At 37.5% G+C, this 17,154-nt stretch overlaps 1 protein-coding gene across 1 annotated transcript; it reads right to left on the reverse strand.

Annotated features, from left to right (window-relative positions):
- Positions 1–9,201: 9,201 nt before the first annotated feature.
- On the reverse strand, positions 9,202–15,370 carry LOC136030719 (uncharacterized). Its single transcript, XM_065709790.1, has 2 exons — positions 15,086–15,370; positions 9,202–9,267 (listed from the first exon to the last, which is right to left on the reverse strand). Exons 1-2 carry the CDS (start codon positions 15,368–15,370, stop codon positions 9,202–9,204), a joined length of 351 nt encoding a protein of 116 aa, XP_065565862.1.
- Between the last annotated feature and the right edge of the window lie 1,784 nt (positions 15,371–17,154).

Raw genomic sequence — 17,154 nt, forward strand, 5'->3', positions numbered from 1 at the left:
CGACCGGGACACAGGGAATATAAATGACACAACTACAACGGGGACGCCGGGGGGCACAGGGGGATATAAATGACGACCGGGACACCGGGACACAAGGAATATAAATGACGCCCGGGACACTCAAAGAGAAATCAGAGACTGGGACACCGGGACACAAATGACGACCGGGACACAGGGAATATAAATGACGACCGGGACACAGGGACATAACTACAAAGGGGACGCCGGGGTGCACAGGGGGATATATAAATGACGATGGCGACTCAGGGAATGGTCGATTAGCAATCACCATCAACAAAGCTCAAGGGCAATCATTAGAATCATGAGGTATAGATCTGAATACGGATTGTTTTCCCATTGACCATTATATGTTGCATGTTCAAGAGTCGGTAAACCTGACAATCTATTTATATGCACAGACAATGGGAGAGCAAAGAATGTTGTATATTCGCAAGTTTTACGTAGTTAAATATATATATATATATATATATATATATATATATATATATATATATATATATATATATATATATATATATATATATATATATATATATCTATCTATATTCAAAGGTGGGACATAGGGACACAACTACAATGGCGCGTAACTAATATGGCGCGTAACGACTTACACGCGCGGGGGGGGATTGGGGGGGGCACGAAGCGCCTCCACCAACTAGGTGGGTAGCTAGTATATATATACTAGCTAGTATATATATATATATATATATATATATATATATATATATATATATATATATATATATATATATATATATATATATATATATATATATATATATATATATATATATATATATATATATATATATATATATATATATATATATACTAGCTGTTGGGGTGGCGCTTCGCGCCACCCCAACACCTAGTTGGTGGGGGGCTTCGCACCCCCCCAAGCCCCCCCGCGCGCGTAAGTCGTTGCGTGCCATATTAGTTACGCGCCATTGTAGTTGTGTCCCTGTGTCCCACCTGTGAATATAGATAGATTTATATATGTGTTTCAAACTACGTAAAAATTGCGAATATACATTATTCTTGGCTTTCCCATTGTCTGTGCATATATAAAGCCGTATGTACTAATAATGACGTCATATGCAAACGCTCTTTTTACAAACAAACAAACATGCATACACACAACTCGTTTTTATATAGATAGATAGATAGATAGATACAATACAAATTAACTGCGTAAAACTTGCGAATATACAACATTCTTCGCTGTCCAATTGTCGCTGCATATAAATAGATTGTCAGGTTTACCGACCCTCGAACATGCAACGTACAATTGTCCATGGGAAAAACAATCAGTATTAAGATCTATACCACATTTTTCTAATGATTGACCTTGAGCTTTGTTAATGGTGATTGCAAATGCTAATCGAATTGGGAATTGCAATCTTTTAAATTGAAAAGGCAGATCCGTTGGAATCATGGGAATGCGAGGAATAAGAGCAGCCTCACCCTCAAAAGGCCCTGTCAAGATTGTGGCCTCTATTAGGTTTTCCATTGTTTTTTTTTTTACGGCAAGTCGCGTGCCATTGCAAAGCTTTGGTGGGTTGATATTTCTTAAAAGTATTATTGGTAAGCCTATTTTTAGTTGTAGCACGTGTGGTGGAAACCCTGAAGGATCTATGGAATTTAAAAATTCAGATGGATAATTAACCGCTTCATTTGGTTCCAAAACTGTGTCGACTGACTTGTAAAGGACTGCCTGGTCTAGAATCTTGGTCAAAACAATATTGTTGATTTCGTGGACGTCTATATTTTTGGGTGCGAGAATCACTCATTCACTTAGCCATTTATTATTTTTATAGTTTTTTAGAATATTCGGAAATACTTTTTCAATCAGTTCATTTTTGGACGTCACTAAATTACAGAAATCAGCAGGTAGTTGTATACGTCCTGAAATTGAGTCTACTGGGAGCTTTCCGTTTCCAAATGCCAGCAATTGATCTGAAAATGTTTGACCAGAGTCATCGTTTCGCAATCGGACACGCATATTTGTAGTTAATTTTAATATTTTTACGTGTGCCCATAAATTAGTATTTTTCAGGCAAGCATTCATTTCGTCTGCAGGAGTTAAACTACATAAAAATTGCGAATATACAACATTCTTGGCTTTCCCATTGTCTGTGCATATACAAAACCGTTTGTACTAATAATGACGTCATATGCAAACGCTCTTTTTACAAACAAACAAACATGCATACATGCAACTCGTTTTTATATAGATAGATAGATAGATAGATACAATACAAATTAATTGCGTAAAACTTGCGAATATACAACATTCTTCGCTGTCCAATTGTCGCTGTCAGGTTTACCGACCCTCGAACATGCAACGTACAATTGTCCATGGGAAAAACAATCAGTATTAAGATCTATACCACATTTTTATAATTATTGACCTTGAGCTTTGTTAATGGTGATTGCAAATGCTAATCGAATTGGGAATTGCAATCTTTTAAATTGAAAAGGCAGATCCGTTGGAATCATGGGAATGCGAGGAATAAGAACAGCCAAACCCTCAAAAGGCCCTGTCAAGATTGTGGCCTCTATTAGGTTTTCCATTGTTTTTTTTACGGCAAGTCTCGTGCCATTGCAAAGCTTTGGTGGGTTGATATTTCTTAAAAGTATTATTGGTACGCCTATTTTTAGTTGTAGCACGTGTGGTGGAAACCCTGAAGGATCTATGGAATTTAAAAATTCAGATGGATAATTAACCGCTTCATTTGGTTCCAAAACTGTGTCGACTGTTTTGGAATTTATGGAATCTATGGAATTTAAAAATTCAGATGGATAATTAACCGCTTCATTTGGTTCCAAAACTGTGTCGACTGACTTGTAAAGGACTGCCTGGTCTCGAATCTTGGTCAAAATAATATTGTTGATTTCGTCGACGTCTTAATTCTTGGGTGCGAGAATCGCTCTTTCACTTAGCCATTTTTTTTTTTTATAATTTTTTAGAATATTCGGAAATACTTTTTCAATCAATTCATTTTTGGACGTCACTAAATTACAGAAATCAGCAGGTAGTTGTATACGTCCTGAAATTGAGTCTACTGGGAGCTTTCCGTTTCCAATTGCCAGCAATTGATCTGAAAATGTTTGACCAGAGCCATCGTTTTGCAATCGGACACGCTTATTTGTAGTTAATTTTAATATTTTTACGTGTGCCCATAAATTAGTATTTTTCAGGCAAGCATTCATTTCGTCTGCAGGAGTTAAACTACGTAAAAATTGCGAATATACAACATTCTTGGCTTTCCCATTGTCTGTGCATATACAAAGCCGTATGTACTAATAATGACGTCATATGCAAACGCTCTTTTTACAAACAAACAAACACGCATACACACAACTCGTTTTTATATAGATAGATAGATAGATAGATACAATACAAATTAATTGCGTAAAACTTGCGAATATACAACATTCTTCGCTGTCCAATTGTCGCTGTCAGGTTTACCGAGCCTCGAACATGCAACGTACAATTGTCCATGGGAAAAACAATCAGTATTAAGATCTATACCACATTTTTATAATTATTGACCTTGAGCTTTGTTAATGGTGATTGCAAATGCTAATCGAATTGGGAATTGCAATCTTTTAAATTGAAAAGGCAGATCCGTTGGAATCATGGGAATGCGAGGAATAAGAACAGCCTCACCCTCAAAAGGACCGGTCAAGATTGTGGCCTCTATTAGGTTTTCCATTGTCTTTTTTACGGCAAGTCGCGTGCCATTGCAAAGCTTTGGTGGGTTGATATTTCTTAAAAGTATTATTGGTACGCCTATTCTTAGTTCTAGTACGTGTGGTGGAAACCCTGAAAGATCTATGGAATTTAAAAATTCAGATGGATAATTAACCGCTTCATTTGGTTCCAAAACTGTGTCGACTGACTTGTAAAGGACTGCCTGGTCTCGAATCTTGGTCAAAACAATGTTGTTGATTTCGTAGACGTCTATATTTTTGGGTGCAAGAATCGCTCTTTCACTTAGCCATTTATTATTTTTATAATTTTTTAGAATATTCAGAAATACTTTTTCAATCAATTCATTTTTGGACGTCACTAAATTACAGAAATCAGCAGGTAGTTGTATACGTCCTGAAATTTAGTCTACTGGAAGCTTTCCGTTTCCAATTGCCAGCAATTGATCTGAAAATGTTTGACCAGAGTCATCGTTTTGCAATCGGACACGCATATTTGTAGTTAATTTGAATATTTTTACGTGTGCCCATAAATTAGAATTTTTCAGGCAAGTATTCATTTCGTCTGCAGGAGTTGATCTAGGTATTATAGGTAATGTTTGCCTGAAATCTCCCGCAAGCAATATTAATGTGCTGCCAAAGGGTTTCGACTTCCCTCTCAAATCTTTCAAGCATTGATCCAGAGCCTCGAGCGATTTTTTGTTTGCCATTGTGTACTCATCCCAAATAATAAGTTTGCATTGCTGCAATACTTTACCCATCCCAGATGATTTGGAAATATTGCACGTGGGAGTTTCTGTAGAATGCAAATTCAGAGGCAATTTCAAAGCGGAATGAGCAGTTCTTCCACCAGGCAGCAATGTTGTGGCTATTCCTGACGTCGCAATTGCCAACACTATATCATTTTTTGATCGAATTGATGCCAGAATCAGTTTTATCACAAACGTTTTACCAGTACCTCCTGGCGCATCCAAAAAGAAAATTTCTCCAACGTTGTTATCGACACAATGCATTATCGTATCATAAATGTCTTTTTGTTCCGACGTTAACTTGGAAATGTTATTTTGTACATACGACAATAGATCACTCGTACTGTAACTTTGTTTACGATCCAATTCTACACATGTCGAAACAGCAGCGATACAGTTAGGTGAAGGCATTCCCAAATCCTGAAGAGGTTTGTTTGTCATACGTACGCACAAATCTTCTATAATAACTAAAGTGTAGTTATAAATTTCTGATGTAAAATCAAAAGTCATATTTGACGTCTCTATGTGTTTTCGATGGAGTATATCTTCGGACATTTTTGACTTATATTTTTCCCATAACTCTGTAGGAGCTGATGGAGAGCAAGTTGTTAAAATGATGCCAAACAATGCACAAATTTGACTTGGGGTTGACGTTTCGCACGCGTCATTGATGCAGTTATCCCAGTGTTGGTCATTCTCCAATAAATTCAGAGTTTGGCATGCACTACGGTAAGTGTCATGTATAGTACCGTTTACAGTTCTCAAATACTCAAAGGATGTCGGACCGGGTACATTCACCAAAAGCAGGCGTAGAAAGAAGCTTTCATGTTGATTGGGGTGAACGGTGTAGAGTCTTCCTATTGTGGTATCTTTGAAGATGGTAGGTTGGCCGTCGACTGACTTACCCTGTTTTCGACGTTCCAATACTTTATTTTTAGTATTCCACGTGTAATACGAAGGCACTTCAGTATACAGCAGTTTTTTGCAAAAAAATCATTTTTGCAAAGTGAAAAAAAAGCTGTTAATGTTGTATCCGGTGGATTCAGGGCTCTTTGTTGCACGTTGGTCTCCGTGAAATAAACACGTTGACCATTCTGTAAATGTACCGCTAAGTGAACAACAGCTGGACTACGTTCATGTATCGGAAATGAAAGAATTCGCCAAACAGCTTCATTACTGCTTATGTATCTTCCAGCCTGATATTGTACGATTTCGTCGAAATCTTTGATTTCGGGCTGCAAGCCAAAAACTGCCATGTCACTGCCTTTGTTGACGTATTGACATAAGTATTTGATTGCCTTTACGGAGTTACAGTATTCAACGTTTATGTGTGCATTAAATGTTCTTATAATAATGGGGAATATGGAACAACCCACTGGTTATCAACTTCGATGGTGGTACCGTTACGCTTCTTTATTATTGCTGTTTTACTGCCATCTTCAGTAGATCTTCTTCTATATTGTGGGTAACCATCATTGCCAGTAATTGTGTTTGATACTAAAAGTCGAGGATATTGCTTTGTGCACCTTCCTTTGGCCATGCATGGTGAATTTTCGTTCAGTGCACTGCAAGGTCCATGTATCATATTTTTTACAATAATATAATGTAACCCCTTATCGACATTTTTATCAGGTATTTCAGCGGAAATCACATCGTCAATTTCGTTCGAAGTAATTTTTTTATGTAGCCAGATTAGTATATGTGCGTTTGGCAAACCTCGTTTTTGCCATTCCACTGAGTACATCCAGCATCGCACTGACCCAAACACTTCAAAATTAAAATGTAGTTTATCAGTGATTTCAACTTTTGCCGGAAGACACGGGCCGTAATGTCATGCCTATGAACCGCCGATTGTCCTTGAAGTAAAAGCTGCAGTATCTCGTTCCAAGATTGATTGCATGTAAATGCAATAAATAAATCTGGACGACCATAGAGACGAACATACGCAATAGCATCTTGAGCATATTCATGCATATGACGGGGACTGCCAGCATATGACGAAGGTAAAAATGTTAATCTTCCAACGTTTGTGGTATTACCGTCATTTATAACTGCATCTCGCAAATGAATGTATTGTTCAGAGCGGAGCTTGGTCTGATTCAGGCGGATATATAGCAAACGTTCTGATTCAATTTTAGCATACATATCAACGTCAAATTGGTGATACAATTCACGGCATTTTAAAATATAATTTTCTTCATCCTGCCGAATCATTAGTCTATAGGAATAATAATGCATTGCACTGCATCTCTTATTCATTTCTTTGTTACTGGCTGGATTCATCAATTTAATATTAAAGTGATAGCCGTCGGCTCCATCCCAAAAAAATGATAGGATATTGTAGGGCATCGTAGCATCGATGAGTTTCAGCAATTCTTAACAACTGAGCGTTTTGCTTATGGAAATAATATCTCGAGGTAAAAACTGATCACCGACCATAACGATTGCCACTTCGTCGATAGTTGGAGCATTGTATCTACGAACATGTTGGCCAGGAGGCGTTTTGTCAGATGAAATAACAATTTTATGCGTATCAGTAGGAATCAAATCGATGGCTGTTTTGAACAGACGCACTAAATTATTATTTTCGTGGAAAAGATGTTGCAATTGGGAAACGATTGTCCTTTCAACGTTGGGAGAAAATTCGCAACGTGCATTCAATTCGGAATTTCTATCACTGATGAAGTACAATTGTAAAAATTTATGATTCTCGCCTGAGAATGGTAGAAGGGACCCTGCTCTATGATAAATTTGCCCTTTTACTTTGAAAGTAGACATAAATTGATCTGGGTTTTCGATTTGGGCTCCAAACGACGTCATTTGGAAACATGAGTTGTATTTTCTGATTTTTGACAAAAAACGCTTAGATTCTGACGTAGTTCCAGTAAGGAAAGTCTTCAATGGCTCTGGTGGTGCAGCCAATAGAGGAAGTTTAACTTTTCCTGAGGCGCAACACATTCCCATTGTTTCACCATTGAATTTCAAGGCTATGCAATAGGGACAAATTTTAGACATTGTCCCGATTTGAACACATCTACGCAAGCTATAATCATCGACAGGGCTGTACCTGAATGCCAGGCGATAACTTTCAGGTTGCTCTGATTCCTCGGCACGCTTTCTTTTCTTACTTTCTCTATCAGCAGCAAGCCTGATTTCTTGCTGTTCTTGTGATTCCTCGGCACGCTTTCTTTTCTTACTTTCTCTATCAGCAGCAAGCCTGATTTCTTGCTGTTCTTGTGATTCCTCGGCACGCCTTCTTTTTTCACTTTCTCTTTTAGCAGCAAGTCTGCTTTCGCGTTGCTCTGGTAGTTCCTCGGCACGCTTTCTGTTATTTCTTTCTCTATCAGCCTCAAGCCTGTTTCCTTGCTGTTCTTTTGATTCCTCGGCACGCTTTCTGTTCTTTCTTTCTCTATCAGCCTCAAGCCTGTTTCCTTGCTGTTCTTTTGATTCCTCGGCACGCTTTCTTTTCTGACTTTCTCTATCAGCACCAAGTTTTTTGGCATAGACTCTTTGAGCATCTTCATCGGCTTTTGCCATTGTAGGTTCATCAGTCATTTTAAACTTAAACATTAATAGGTTTCTACGTGAACATATATGTCTTAAATATCTTTAATGACGTCACCGTCATAGCAAAAATGACGACAACTAACTTCATGACGTCAGTCGACACAGAAAAATGACGCAACCTGACAGACAGACACACAGACAGACAACTTATTTATATATATATATATATATATATATATATATATATATTAAGTTTTGTATCAAGGTCGATGTTTGAGGGAAAATGAGCCAACATAATTGTCGGAAAGGCAGTAAGTTTGTTCTCCCATGATGCTCTTTTAAAAGCTAAAGAGGTAATACACGGTGAGCTTGCGATCAGTTCTAGATTAACCAAATGTCAAAAAGGACAACCGTAATGTTTTAGATTTATTTTAATGGTTGCTAAGGCAGGTAAAGAGAAACATGCCATACCATTATTTGCAATCTTTTCTCCGAGTGACACTCCTGTTATTGGTGATGCTGTTGCTGCTTCTGTGGCCTCGCAAGTGAATGAACTCAATCAAATAATTGATGAACTTATCCAGAGAAAGTCGAACAAACAGAAATGTCTGGCTTTACAAGCTTCCAAACACCTCCTAATCAACTCCAGCGCAACGCAAAGCCACTTACTTATGCTGTAGTCCTAGAGAATTGTCCAAACTTGTCTTAACTGAGGGAGCAATTTCTAGACAGTTTATGTCCGGTTGCTTCGAGAGATATTGAACAACTAAAGCGTTCTGATAACAAATGGAAAATTGTCCTACGAAGAGAAAATGCTGCCAACTATATCGCTGAAAGTGTGAAACAGTCCCAGCAAAACATAACATCGTCAGTGAAGTCTCCGACTTTCATTGCAATCGTTAAAAGTGTTCCACCAGAAATAGATGAGTTCATAGTATGTATTATTAACTACTCTACAGTAGTTCAATGTGGTAGATCTAGGGCATTTTAAGTTTATTTTGAACAGCGCCTTCATTTGCAGACATCCTTGAGTGAATCTGTCAAAACAGGCTACGAAAGACTGCATGCTTAACAGTTCATTTTCATGCCAAAAAAATGTTTTAATTGTCACCAAGTTGGCCACAAAGCAGCGGAGTGTAAAAATATGACCCCATGTTCAAGATACGGTTCTGTCGAGCATATCTCATCCTGTGAGAATCCGTGCTCTAAATCAATCTTCTGTATAAGTTGTGAGGTTGCTGGTGACACCAGTTACAGCGTAAAGTGCCCGTCCGATCTAGATAGTGAAAAAAGAATTTTTAATGCACCCACAAAGGATCTCAACTAAACGGAACCAAGATGTGAGATTTGTTTTATGGAACATAAATGGTAATTTCTAGAGTAAAATATCAGTGTTGGAAGGTAAGCTGCTGAATAATGACAATATGTGTTCAGGAACATTTCCTTACACGTCCTAGTCTTAGTTTATTGGATATGAGCAGAGACTTTTGTACTTTTTGCGTTTTCGCAACTTTAGTCTCAGTGAGTATTCAATCAAGTTTGTTTAGTTCTAGTGATACTTTTCTGTAAGGTAGCGAGGCAGAAAGGGCAGGGTCTTGCGCAGTAATAAATGTTTTTTTGCCCACTAATCATAAGAATGATGAATCGGAACGATTATTTGCAAAAGCCCGTGAAAAAGTGCATGCATGAATTAGACTGTTGTTGGGGACTCTAATTGTGATATTAGTTTTTCTGAATTTGCAGTGTCACTTCGTGCTTCTATTTTCCGTCGTATTTTTTTTCTGATGAGCTTATTATGCAGTCGAAAACTGAAAATTTCACATATTCACACTTCGTCTCGTACATCAAATTCAGATCATGTGCTTACTTCGATTGATTTCCCAGTTTCTGTGGTCACCGTAATATCTAATTACCAATTATCTGTTCATACCCCCATAGCAGCGTTTTTATGGCACTTGTATTAACCAAGTGACATATAGCAATCGCCAATTCTGTCGGTCTGTCTGTCGGTCCCGGTTTTGCTACTTTAGGCACTTCCAGGTAAGCTAGGACGATGAAATTTGGCAGGCGTATCATGGACGAGACCAGCTTAAATGAGAAATAGTCATTTTCTGAATTGACCATCTGGGGGGAGGGATTGGGGGGCTGGTTAATTCGGAAAAAATAGAAAAAATGAAGTATTTTTAACTTTTGAATGGGTGATGGGATCTTAATGAAATTTGACGTTTGGAATGATATTGTGTCTCAGAGGTCTTATTAAATCCCGACCGGATCTGATGACATTGGGGGGAGTTGGAGGGGGAGACCTAAAATCTTGGAAAACACTTAGAGTGGAGGGATCGGGATGAAACTTGATGGGAAAAATAAGCACAAGTCCCAGATACATGATTGACATAATTGGAACGGATCCACTCTCTTTGGGGTAGTTGGGGGAGGGGGGGGGGTTGGGGTAATTCTGAAAAATAAAAAAAAGAGGTATTTTTAACTTACGAACGGGTGATCGGATCTCAATGAAATTTGATATTTAGAAGGATATCGTGTCTTAGAGCTCTTATTTAAAATCCCGACTGGATCTGGTGACAGTGAGGGGGGGGGGAGTTGGGAGGGGGAAACCTAAAACTTTGAAAACACTTAGAGTGGAGGGATCGGGATGAAACTTGGTGGGAAAAATAAACACAAGTGCTAGATACATGATTGACATAAACGGAACAGATCCGCTCTCTTTGGGATAGTTGGGGGGAGGGGTTATTTCTGAAAAATTAGAAAAAATGAGGTATTTTTAACTTACGAACAGGTGATCGGATCTCAATGAAATTTGATATTTAGAAGGATATTGTGGCTCAGAGCTCTTATTTTAAACCCGAACAGATCTGGTGACATTGGAGGGGGGAGTCGGGAGGGGGAAACCTAAAACTTGAAAAACGCTTAGAGTGGAGGGATCGGGATGAAACTTGGTGAAAAAAATAATCACGAGTGCTAGATACATGATTGACATAAACGGAACGAATCTGCTCTCTTTGGGATAGTTGGGGGGGTGGGGATATTTCTGAAAAATTAGAAAAAATGAGGTATTTTTAACTTACGAACAGGTGATCGGATCTCAATGAAATTTGATATTTAGAAGGATATTGTGGCTCAGAGCTCTTATTTTAAACCCGAACAGATCTGGTGACATTGTGGGGGGGGGGGAGTCGGGAGGGGGAAACCTAAAACTTGAAAAAAACTTAGAGAGGAGGGATTGGGATGAAACTTGGTGGAAAAAATAATCACGAGTCCTAGATACATGATTGACATACCCGAAACGGATCCGCTCTCTTTGGGGTAGTTGGGGGAGGGGTTAATTCTGAAAAGTTAGAGAAAATGAGGTATTTTTTTACTTACGAACCGGTTATCGGATCTCAATGAAATTTGATATTTAGAAGGATATCGTGTCTCAAAGCTTTTATTTTAAATTCTGACTGGATCTGGTGACGTTGGGGGAAGTTTGGGGTGGGGGAACCTAAAATCATGGAAAACACTTAGATTGGAGGGATTGGGATGAAACTTGGTGGAAAAATAAGCAGAATTCTTACATACGTGATTTACATAATTGGAACGGATCCGATCTATTGGGGGGGGGGTTAATTCTGAAAAATAAGAAAAAGTGACGTATTTTTAACTTACGAAGGAGTGATCAGATCTTCGTGAAACCTCATATTTATAAGGACCTCGTAACTCAGATCTCTTTAAATCTCAATCGGATCAAGCGTAATTGGGGGGGGGGGCAGTTTGGAGGGGGGACCGGAAATCTTTGAAAATACTTAAAGCGGTGAGATCAGGATGAAACTGGATGGGAAGAATAAAAACCTGTCTAAGATATGTGACTGATATAACCGGACCGGATCTGCTCTCTTTGGTGGAATTGGAGGGGGGGGGGTAATTTTGAAAATTGAGGTATTTGTAACTTACAAAAGGGTGACCGGATCTTGATGAAATTTGATATTTAGAAGGATCTTTTGCTTTAAAGTTCTTATTTTAAATTCCGACCAGATCCTTTGACGTTGGAGAGAGTTGGAGGGGGAAACCGGAATTCTTGGAAAACGTGAAAATTGGGGTATTTCTAACTTACGAATAGATGATCGGATCTTAATGAAATTTGATTTTTAGAAGGAATTCATGTCTCAGAGCTCTTATTTCAAATCCCGACCAGATCGTTTGACATTGGGGGGAGTTGGAGGGGGAAATCTTGGAAAAACACTTGGAGTGTGGGAATCGGGATGAAGCTTGTTGGATAGAATAAACAAATGTCAATGATACGTGATTGACAGAATCGTACTGGATTCGCTCTCTTTGGGGGAGTTGGGGGGAGGGGTTCAGTGATTTGGCGAGTTTGGTGCTTCTCGACGTGCTAGGACGATAAAAATTGATAGGCGTGTCAGGGAGCTGCACAATTTGACTTGATAAAGTCGTTTTCCCAGATTCGACCATCTTGGGGGCTAAAAGGAGAGGAAAAATTAGAAAAATTAGGTGTTTATAACTTACGAGTGGGTGATCGGATCTTAATGAATTTTGATATTTAGAAGGACATCGTGACTCAGAGCTCTCATTTTAAATCCTGAACGGCATTAAGCCTCTTATTTTCCTTTTTAAATCAATCTATAAATTCATAGAATTTTGTTAGAGCTCATACCATATGATCTCTTGGGTCTTAGCTCTTCTCGCCTCGTCACAAGTGCCATATGAGCTCTTAGCTCTTGTTAAACTAGATTTAACTTAAACATAAAGAAACACTAGGGTCGTTTAATTAGAACAATAGCGAGCTTTATTAAAAGTATTAAAACAATTCATCTTAAAGAGTGTTGAGGAAGGGGAAACCCCCTTCATATTTGTAGTAATTTGTGTTCGTTTTAAGTTTTAGTGTTACTCCCTACCATCAGTTGAAAAAACTAGTTTTCTTTTAAATTTAATATCAGATAGAAACAAATCTGACATATTGTTAGAAACCTTAAATCTGTGTCTGAATAAACATAAAATAAATAAAAAAAAGTTTTTTTTAATCGAAAGTAAGGAGTGACATTAAAACTTAAAACAAACATAAAAATCATTCCGCATATGAAAGGAACTATTCCCTCCTCAACGCCCCGCTCTTTAAGCTAAAGTTTTTTATTGTTTTAAAAAGTAGAGTTTTAAGAAAGAGTCAAGCATCAGCGTAAAGAGCGAGGTGTTGAGGAGGGGATAACCCTTTCATATACGGAATAATTTCTGTTTGTTTTGAGTTTTAATGTCGTTCCATAGTTTTCGTTAAAAAAACTTGTTTTTTTATTTCATTTCTGAACGTTTTTGAATTAATGCACGTTTCAAGGATTGCTCACCGTAAATGAATAGCTAGAGCGAAATTTGTATATAATTTTACTTTTTTTTAACTAATAATAATCTTATAACAACCTAAGTTCGATTTTCGTTCTAGTTACTTAAGAATGACCCTTGAATCACAAGGGCTGTTTAATTAGAATAATAACCTCTTTTAAAAGTTAAAAAAATAGTATAAGAGCCATCTATTTAAGAGAGGCAACCCCCCTCATATACGTAATATTTTCTGTGTGTTTTAAGCTTAAGCCCTACTTTCAGTTGAAAAAAACGTGTTTTTATTTAGTTTCTGATCGTTCATTAAATAATGCTGAGAAATCCGGCACCCCCTTCATGAAAAATTCCTCTCCCCATGAGTCCTTTCCTCCATGGAAAGATCCTCCTATGTAACCTTCTCCCCCGACCTCCCTACCAGAAAAAACACCCTGAAAACATCTGTATACTTCCCAATAACCAATACTACATGTAAACAATGGGTAAAGTTCACAACTTGAAGCCCTTCCCGCGGGGACTGTGGGGATTAAGTAATCCTCAAAGACATAGTTATTAGACTTTTTTGACTATGCTGCACAAAATGGCTATAATCAAAATTTGGATCAGATGACTTTGGGAAAAATGAGCGTGGTAGGGGGTCTAATTGCCCTCCAATTTTTTGTCATTTAAAAAGGGCACTAGAACTTTTAATTTATGTTCGAATGAGCCCTCTCGTAATTTTATAGAACCAATGGGTCGATACGATAACTCCTGGAAAAACAACAACAAATAAACACACATCCCTGATTTTCCTTCTGGCAAAAAAATGTAAAAATTCCACATTTTTGCAGATAGGAGCTTGAAACCTCTACAGTAGGGTTCTCTGATAAACTGATTCTAATTTACGATTTTCCTTAAGATCCTACGACCTTTGGGGTGTTCCATTAATTCTTTCCATATGACATTCTCCCACCCTAACCGTGGACGACTTGCTCTACGTTTGGCTTTTAATTGGCTGATTAATTACGTTTGGCTGAAAAGAATATCTTTGGCAATCTGTCACCTTATATTCGTAGAAAGTGCCCTAGCCAGTTCAACCTTGCACTCATTACAGCCCTAGAATGCGAAATTGAACCAAATTTTCGTACAGCCTACTATTTGAGATACGGTTAGTCAGTCGGGTACCTAAAACAATCCGTAGACATTTTCTCTGGAAAACATTAAGCACACCATCAGTTTTTCGGAGAGTCCATGCTTCAGAGCAATACTTGGCCACTGCCATCGCTGTAGCCTTCAATATTCTAATCTTGGTTCTCAGACTTATCTTCCTATTTTTCCAAACTTTTTTTTTTAAACTGTAAAAAAACACATTGGGCTTTGGCTATGCTACTTGACTACTACACAATACTACATAGGTAAGTCAAGCTGTCCACTTGATCCATCTTCTCACCATCACCTTTTCATCTTCAGTTATTCCTAGCCTTAGCGACTTAGTCTTCTTGACATTAGTTTTGAACTTGTTTTAATACTCTGAACAGAAAAACTTCTGAAAGTTCAATCATTTTGCTAACACTAGCATCTAGGATGCTTAAATCATCAGCATAATCTATGTCTCGGATAGTTTTACTTCCTCATTTGAATCCATGTTCTTCCCTTGTCTTTCCTGTGCTCCTTAAGACAAAATCCATCAAAAAGATCCATGTAAAGGGGGATAGAACACAGCCCTGCTTAATTCCTGATTTAATAAAAAACCAGTTGCTAAACTCATTTCCTACCTTAACAGCAATGTTATTCTCGTACATAGCATTAATCACTTTCTTGCATTTGTCTGATATACCATATAAGGGTGTGGCTTTCGCTAAAGCTCTTCTTTCAGCTGAATCAAACACTTGCTCATAATCTATAAGACCGGGGACTAAAGGTGTTTGATCACTCAGGCACTTCTCAGTTATTAACCCAAGGGTGAAAATTCGGTCAATACGTCCTCTACCCTTCCTAAAACCATTCTGTTCTTCTCTTAAGACTTTATCTATAGCAAGCCTAGGTCTAAATAGTATCATCATACTTAGTAATTTGGTACCTACAGAAACTAGACTAATGCCTCTATAATTACCACGCTCATTCTTAAAACCTTTCTTATAGAGAGGTTTAATTAGGATTTTTCTAAAATCCCTGGGTACTACCCCTGTTTCAAAAATCCTATTCATAATCTTTAGTAAATTATTTCTAATTTTATAACCGCCATATTTAAGAGGCTCATTTACCAAACTATCAGCACAAGGGACCTTCATATTCTTTAATCTTTTAGTACTGTCACTAATTCTTGCTCGCAAAATCAATCTTCCTTCGCATTCAAAGTGTCACTAATTTTTCCATTCTCCTCCGTAGATTTTCCGGTAAAGGAAAACATATCTTTATCTTCTCCTTTTTGATAATGTAGTGCTTCCACCTTACTTCATGTACTCTTTGAAGTAGAGTCAGAGAGACATTTTTTCGTGCTTATTATAGCGGTCTGCATTACCTTTTACTAGCTAAATATGCCTTCGACAAAATAAACGCAAAACCAATAGAAAATTTTAATAGCGACCAGATAAATTTTAATTTGGGAAAAACAGTAAATTTTGGCCATGGCGGTATGTCAAGATAAGCACAAAAAAGGAAATTTTACTGTCCTTAACTTCGGTGTTGTTAATTCCCTATGAATGTTCTACAATTTAATGTCTGCGCCCCATATATTTTTTATTACGCCGTTTTGGAAGTTAAGACTGAACGTCTTATAATCCGTAGAAACTTCTTGAGATGTTGTTAGATTTTTTCTTGGCTTTCCTCTTTGGGTCAGGAATACTTGTGCCACTTGTGCCACAAAAAAAACACATAGTTTTCGATATTACTGGGAAAATGTAAGGACTTCCGCTAAGGTTTCAAGCGCGTAGAGAACGTATTGTTAATTTTCCCCTGAGTTGCATCCGTATTTAAATGTTAATGTTTCATCAGAGGTGTTTTCATTTTCTTAATTTTTTAAATTAGGGATTCCAAAAGAATCCCTGAGGTCTTTGATGCAGGTGCGAGCAGACTGTCTCCCTATTTATAGTGTTTGGAAAAATAGGTGTCACCCGGAAATGCGGTATACTTGCCCGATTTGCGGTTATCTTGACTGGCTGGACAATTTCTTTTCAGGTGTCAGGGGCTAAATGAACTAAGAGGGAGCTTTCTTTGTGTGGGTGGTCATAAGCCCCTTCTTGCAACTTCGAAGTCGACGTCAAAAACAAATATAGTAGTAATGGGAAATTTTGTCCGGAAGGGTCTTATTATTCGAAAGTCGAGTGTTACATGATTTAGTTGTTTGTTGTTGTATATGTATGTATACGGCCTGAAAAATGGCTTTAAATAAAGTCATTCATTCATTTCCTATGTTGTAGTTTTGTTTAATGTAAATCAATTTTTGTTGTTTTTTACTTCTTATGTTGTTTGACTGTATTTTCTTGTATCTTTTATTTACTCGTAATGTTGATAAAGAGGGCATAAATAAATTAGTATTATTATTATTATCCATCTTTAAACGAGTAACAAATGTGTATTTATGTATGTATGTTTATGAAAATGTTCAACATTTTTATGTTTCAGCATTGACGAGTTTAACCACATTTTGCAATGGAGTTGGGTAATGGCCGCCACAGAAGATTTGTCAATATCCCAAGACTCATTTGCAAAAGTCACAAGGTTGGAAAATAAATTTCGAGATATTAAAACAAAAAATAAAATTATTAATATGATTTTAGATGTTAACATTTGATATATCAGGTTAAAACTGTTCATGATATTTTATACTTGAGCATTGAGGAGT

This window comes from Artemia franciscana, chromosome 8, assembly GCF_032884065.1.
Source record: "Artemia franciscana chromosome 8, ASM3288406v1, whole genome shotgun sequence".
Classification (NCBI taxonomy): domain Eukaryota; kingdom Metazoa; phylum Arthropoda; class Branchiopoda; order Anostraca; family Artemiidae; genus Artemia; species Artemia franciscana.